The 6,899-nt window shown below is 48.6% G+C and overlaps 1 protein-coding gene across 1 annotated transcript in view; it reads left to right on the forward strand.

Moving 5' to 3' along the window:
- Positions 1 to 4,029, forward strand: part of SLC6A16 (solute carrier family 6 member 16) — a 31,527-nt gene extending 27,498 nt beyond the window's left edge. The window contains exons 8-12 of the mRNA XM_003940468.3: positions 683 to 869; positions 1,546 to 1,747; positions 2,177 to 2,336; positions 3,300 to 3,462; positions 3,676 to 4,029. Of these exons, the coding sequence (XP_003940517.1) occupies positions 683 to 869; positions 1,546 to 1,747; positions 2,177 to 2,336; positions 3,300 to 3,462; positions 3,676 to 3,945 (982 nt within the window). The 3' untranslated portion in view covers positions 3,946 to 4,029. The remainder of the gene's footprint in view (positions 1 to 682; positions 870 to 1,545; positions 1,748 to 2,176; positions 2,337 to 3,299; positions 3,463 to 3,675) is intronic.
- The last annotated feature ends 2,870 nt before the right edge of the window (positions 4,030 to 6,899 follow it).

The raw sequence follows: 6,899 nt of genomic DNA on the forward strand, positions 1-6,899 counted from the left end.
TAGTCTGTGTGCTCCCGGACATGCCGTAATAGGAAGTTTATTATTATTTATGTATTTATTTGAGACGGAGTTGCACTCTTGTTGCCCAGGCCGGAGTGCAATGGCGCAATCTCGGCTTACTGCAACCTCCGCCTCCCCGGTTCAAGTGATTCTCCTGCCTCAGCCCCCTGAGTACCTGGGATCACAGGCATGTGCCACCACGCCTGGCTAATGTATTTTTAGTAGGGACGGGGTTTCTCCATGTTGGTCAGGCTGGTCTTGATCTCCTGACCTCAAGTGATCTGCCTACCTCAGCCTCCCAAAGTGCTGGGATTACAGGTGTGAACCACCGCGCCTGGCCAATAGGAAGTTTAGAAAGTTGACTTTTACCCATTAGTCTTGGCGGAGAGGGAATGTAGACCGTGAATAAGGGACCTCATCACTAGAGCGGAGACCACAGAGTCCCCAAGAAGACTAGAAAATACTTCTCCTAGGATCCCCCATGGTCATAGGTTCTCCAGGATTACACAAGCTCATTCATGGCCCTGAAGGTGTGTGCCTTCTAGGTTTCATCCCAGCTCTATCTTGCCCAGATCAGTAATGCTAAGCCAGTGATAGCCTTTTTCCTCTTGAAGATAAGGGAACAGGAGACTATCTTCTACTGGGCCGAATGGTTCCATCTGATTCAACCGCCTCTCCCCAGGAATGCTGAAACACTTTCAAACTTGATAGCCCTGGGGAAACTGCCTCCTGCCGCCACCCCCCCTACCAGCCTGGATGGTAACCCGACCTCCGTCTACAACACCTGGCTCAATGGCCTTCCCCCGAGCATCAGAAGCATGGTTCTCCACGAGGTGTCTGAGTGCAGCATAGAGACTCAGTTTTTTAAGGTCAGAAAATAGGTGGGGGTTAGGGGCAGGGTAGCGAGAGAGTTCCTGAAAGCTTTTGGGACAACAGAAAGTTTAGCTTTTTTTTTTTTTTTTTTTTTTTTAAAGAGATGGAGTCTCACTCTGTCCCCAGGCTGGAGTGCTGGAGTGCAGTGGCACGATCTCGGCTCACTGCAACCTCCGCCTCCCAGGTTCAAGCAATTCTCCTCCCTTAGCCTCCCAAGTAGTTGGGATTACAGGCGCGCACCACCACGCCCAGCTAATTTTTGTATTTTTAGTAGAGCCGGCGGTTTCATCATGTTGGCCAGGATGATCTCGATCTCCTGACCTCAAGTGATCTACCTGCCTCAGCCTCCCAAAGTGCTAAGATTACAGTCATGAGCCACCATGCCCGGCAACAATTTTGCCTTTTATTAGGGCCAGAAGAAAATTCTGGAAGTACCAGGATAATGTGCAGCTCTAGTAACACGAAGTACTATAGCTTGCGGAATGGCCTTCCATGGATAACGCAAGCTGGATTGATTTTCTGTGTCAGAGGCTTCTGGTGGAGACCTGATTTTCTCAGTGATCCAGGGATTTTCGGGAGTTTTCCAGGGAAGATGGAATGTCCACTCGTCTGTATTTTTTCTTATTGTTTGGTTCAATGATACCTCAATGCCTGTTTGTTCTCTCCTTGCAGGCTAAGGAGGGCCCAAAGTTTGTATTCCTGTCCTTTGTTGAAGCCATGTCCTTCCTTCCCCTGTCTGTCTTCTGGTCTTTCATCTTCTTCCTGGCGTTGCTGGCCATGGGGCTGAGCAGCGCAATGGGGATCGTGCAGGGCCTTGTTACTCCACTCCAGGACAACTTCTCTTTCTACAGGAAACATACAAAGCTGCTCATAGGTACTGTCACTGAGGCCCTGCCCCTCACCATGACCCTGACCTTTGACACCACTGGGACTCTTTTTTGTTCTTTATTTTTTTGAGACAGGGTCTCTGTAGCCCAGGCTGGAGTGCAGTGGTATGATCTCGGCTTACTGCAGTGTCTGCCTCCTGGGTTCAAGTGATCCTCCCACCTCAGCCTCCAGAGTAGTTGGGACCATAGGCATGCAGCACCACGCCCAGCTAAGTTCTGTAGTTTTTGTAGAGATGGGCTTTTGCCATGTTGCCCAGGCTGGTCTCAGACTCCTGGGCTTAAGTGATCTGCCCACTTTGGCTTCCCAAAATGCTGGGATTACAGATGTCAGCCACTGTGCCTGGCTGTGACCCCTACTTAGCCCTCGTCACTCAGCCTGACTTCTAACCTTGATCCAGATCTGATGTTTTCTCCAGTGGGACTCTCGACGCTCATGTTCATGTGTGGCCACTTCTTCATTCGACCTTCAGGGATCTACTTCATCAGACTGCTGTCTGAGCGCTGGGTAGTCTTCCCCATCATTGTCATCGTCACACTGGAAACCATGGCTGTATCCTGGGCCTATGGGGCCAGGAGGTGATGTCCTTAGAAGCACGGGACTAAATCCCACTAGTGTGACATAGGGACCCTTAATTTCAGGGCCTTCTGGGAAATCTTTTTAATCATTCATCCATCTTCACGTATGTCTTGGGGGCTGCATATATGTCAGGCACTGTTTTAGTCATCAGGGATAGGGACATTGAATAAAAAAAGTATTTCTGTTTGCAGAAAGCTTACATTCTAGTGGTCTAGAGAGACAATAACCAAATTAGCAAATAAAGAATAAAAACGTTGAGAATAAATATAATTGGTGGGAAAAATCAAAGAGTGAGGCCAGATGGCCCAGAGTGGGAGTATGTGTGGGCACCAATCCAGACAGAACTTCAGGGAGGGCCTTTCCAGTAAGGTGACATGTGAGCAGGTTCCTGAATGACAGGAGGGAGGGAGTCATGACAAGATTTTGAGGCAGAGTGCTTCCTGCAGGGAAACAGAAATTACCAAGGCCAGAGGAAGCATAATGCCTGGCGTTTTTGAGAAACAAGGAAGTCAGAGTGGCTGGAATAGAAGATAATTAGGAGGTGAGGCTAGAAAAGTAATGGGGGCCAGACCATGGACGATTTGTCCATGTGGGTCAGGGTGGTCTTCAACTCCCGATTTCAGGTGATCCACCCACCTCGGCCTGGGATTACAGGCGTGAGCCACCACACCCAGTGACATTCTTATATTTATGGGATGAAGGAAAGAGATTTGGCCTTTCTCCTGAGGGCATTGGATACCCATGGAAGATTCTTGAGCAGGAGAGGGGTGTTTGAAAAATTTTCTTGGGTTGGAATAGAAGACAGACTGACTAGGGAGAAGATGAGAGAGGATGAGACTTGCGATGAAACAAGACATTATAGATACAATAGAATGTTTGAAAGATGCCATGGTTGGGCCGGCCCTGCCTTCAAGGTGGTAAGGCCTGACTGGGCATCCCACAATCTGGCGGCCCTTCCTCAGGTTCCTCGCAGACCTGATGACCCTGTTGGGCCACCCCATCTCTCCCATCTATGGTTGGCTGTGGCTCTGTGTGTGTCCAGTTGCGCTGCTAATCCTGTTTGTGACTGTGACGGTTGATCTCTGTAAGCAGCCCATCACCTATGTGTCCTGGGACTCGAGAACTGTGAGCTTCCCCTGGGACCCAGAACCCCTTTGGGAGTGGGGGCCAGACCTTTCAACTCACTCTTGGTGAAAGAACCCAGTCATCTCATTCTCTTCCTGCCTGAAGACTCATTAGTCTTCTGCCTTGGTTCCCAAACCAGCCTTCCCCTCCACAACTCTTCCTCTTCTCTTTGGGACTTGGATATTCTGAACCTTTTTCTCCATCTCTCCACAGTCAAAAGAGGTGCTTCAACCATACCCAGTATGGATACTGCTCTTGATGGTCACCGTTTTTGCCATTGTCATCCTCCCTATCCCTGCATACTTGGTATACTGCCTCACACATGGGATTCCCTTCAGGACCAAGAGCGGAGACGGGCCTATAACAGCCTCCACATCCCTACCCCTAAGTGATGAGCTAACATCCAGTAAAGACGTTCAAAAGGAAGATATTCTACAAGGTGATGAAACAAAGTACCCGTCAACCTGTAGTGTGACTTCCTAACTTCATTCATTTGGCTTCATATCGTATATCCCTCAGAACATCCCATAGGCAACTCTTAATATCAGCTTGCAACTGTTGATGTCCCTGGATCCAGAACTTCTGTTACTTCCAAAAGGAGGGGCATTCTTTGGGGAGTTCATGGGGTCTGACCTCACAGTCCTCTCCTGGGTCCCATCTTCCCTGGTTACCACCATTGTGTTTTCCCACCCTCTTCCTCAACACACAACACAAGCACAACTCATACGCAATGCTGATGATGCCTACCGTCCTGCTGTTTCTGGGGTTCCTGTCTCCTGGAATGGAGCTGAAGGAGTAATGTCCAATAAATCATTCTACTAGAACTCAAGGACTGGATGTAAGGAGATTTTTTTTTTTTTTTTTTTCCTATAGATGTCTCAGATGTTCGGTCTTCCTGTCACAAGGCTTCCAGTCTATATTAGTTTGTTTTCACACTGCTGGTAAAGACCTACCTGAAAGTGGGAACAAAGGGGGTTTAATTTAACTTAAAGTTACACATGGCTGAGGAGGCCTCAATTATGGCAGGAGGTGAAAGGCACTTCTTATATGGCAGTGGCAAGAGAAAAAAATGAAGCAAAAGTGGAAACCTCTGATAAACCCATCAGATCTTGTGAGACTTACTATCATGAGAATATGGAAAAGACCAGCCCCCATGATTCAGTTAACCTCCCACGGGTCCCTCCCACAACATGTGGGAATTCTGGGAGATATAATTGAAGTTGAGATTTGAATGGGGACACAGCCAAACCATATCATTCTTCCCCTGGCCCCTCCAAATCTCGTGTCTTCACATTTCAAAACCAAACATGTTTTGACTTCCCAACAGTCCCCCAAAGTCTTATTTCAGCATTAACCCAAAAGTCTGAAGTCTCATCTGAGACAAGGCAAGTCCTTTCCACCTATGAGCCTGTAAAATCAAAAGCAAGGTAGTTACTTCCTAGATACAATGAAGGTACAGTTATTGGATAAATACAGCCATTTCTAATGGGAGAAATTGGCCAAAACAAAGGGGTTACAGGGATGATGCAAGTCCAAAATCTAGCAGGGCAGTCACATTTTAAAGCTCCAAAAGGATATCCTTTGATTACAGGTCTCACATCCAGGTCATGCTGATGTAGGAGCTGGGTTCCCATGGTCTTGGGTAGCTCCACCTCTGTGGCTTTGCAGGGTACAGCTTCCCTCCCGGCTGTTTTAATGGACTGGCATTGAGTTTATGCAACTTTTCCAGGCGTATGGTGCAAGCTGTCAGTGGATCTACCATTCTGGGGTCTGGAGGACAGTGGCCCTCTTCTCACAGCTCCAGTAGGCAGTGCCCCAGTAGGAACCCTGCGTGAGGGCTCCAACCCCACATTTCCCTTCTGCATTGCCTTAGCAGAGGTTTTCCACGAGGGCCCCACCGCTGCAGCAGACTTCTTCCTGGGTATCCAGGCGTTTCCATGCATCTTCTGAAATCTAGGTGGAGGTTCCCAAACCTCGATTCTTGACTTCTGTGCACCTGCAGGCTCAATACCATGTGGAAGCTGCCAAGGCTCGGGGCTTCCACCCTCTGAAGCCACAGCTCAAGCTGTACATTGACCCATTTCAGCCACAGCTGGAGTGGGACCAGGCACTGTGTCCCTAGGCTACACACGGCAAGGGGATCCTGGGCCTGGCCCATGAAATCACTTTTTCCTCCTGGGCCTCTGGGCCTGTGATGGGAGGGGCTGCCATGAAGGTCTCCGACACGGCCTGGAGACATTTTCCCCATGGTCTTGAGGGTAGGCTACCTGTTACTCATGCAAATTTCTGTAGCTGGCTTGAATTTCTCCTCAAAAAATTGGTTTTTCTTTTCTACTGTATCATCAGGCTGCAAATTTTCTTAACTTTTATGTTGTTTCCTCTTAAAACAGAATGCTTTTAACAACACCCAAGTCACCTTTTGAAAGCTTTGCTGCTTAGAAATTTCTTCTGCCAGATACCCTAAATCATCTCTCTCAAGTTCAAAGTTCCACAAATCTCTAGGGCAGGAGCAAAATGCTGCTAGTCTCTTTGCTAAAATATTAACAAGAGTCATCTTAGCTCCAGTACCCATCTTCAAGTTCTTCATCCCCATCTGAGACCACCTCAGCTTGGACCTTGTTCGTATCGGCATGTTTGTCAAAGCCATTCAGTAAGTCTCTAGGAGGTTCCAAACCTTCCCTCATTTTCCTGTCTTCTGAGCCCTCCAAACCATCCAACCTCTGCCTGTTACCCACTTCCAAAGTTGCTTCCACATTTTCAGGTATCTTCTCAGCAACGCCCCACTCTACTGGTGCCAGTTTACTGTATTCGTTTTCATGCTGTTAATACACATATATACCTGAAACTGGGAAAAAAAAGAGGTGTAATTGGACCTAACAGTTCCACATGGCTGGGGAGGGCCTCAGAATCATGGCAGGAGGCAAAAGGCACTTCTTCTTCTTTTTGTTTTTTTGAGAAGGGGTCTTGCTCTGTTGCCAGGCTGGAGTGCAGTGGTGCGATCTCGGCTCACTGTGACCTCTGCCTCCCGGGTTGAAGCTAGTCTCCTGCCTCAATCTCCTGAGTAGCTGGGACTACAGGTGCGCACCACCATGCATGGCTAATTTTTTGTATTTTTAGTAAAGATGGGGTTTTACCACATTGGTCAGGCTGGTTTTGAGCCCCTGACCTCCAGTGATTAACCTACCTTGGCCTCCCAAAGTGATAGGATTACAGACGTGAGCCACCGCGCCCAGCTTCCATATGATTTCTTTGGCTGCTCTCAATGTCGCCATGTCTGTGAGTTACTCTGTGGCTTCGGCTGCAGTTGTTTGTGGAGACTGTGGTGAGGCTTTCTGGGGACTGAGGCTCTGGGGGTCCAATCCTCAGGCCATTGGGTGGCACCCACAGGCACTGGCTGTGGTGACACTGGGCCCCTGGCAGAGCAGTCCTCAGACCCC

The sequence above is a fragment of the Saimiri boliviensis genome, chromosome 14 (assembly GCF_048565385.1).
Source record: "Saimiri boliviensis isolate mSaiBol1 chromosome 14, mSaiBol1.pri, whole genome shotgun sequence".
Classification (NCBI taxonomy): domain Eukaryota; kingdom Metazoa; phylum Chordata; class Mammalia; order Primates; family Cebidae; genus Saimiri; species Saimiri boliviensis.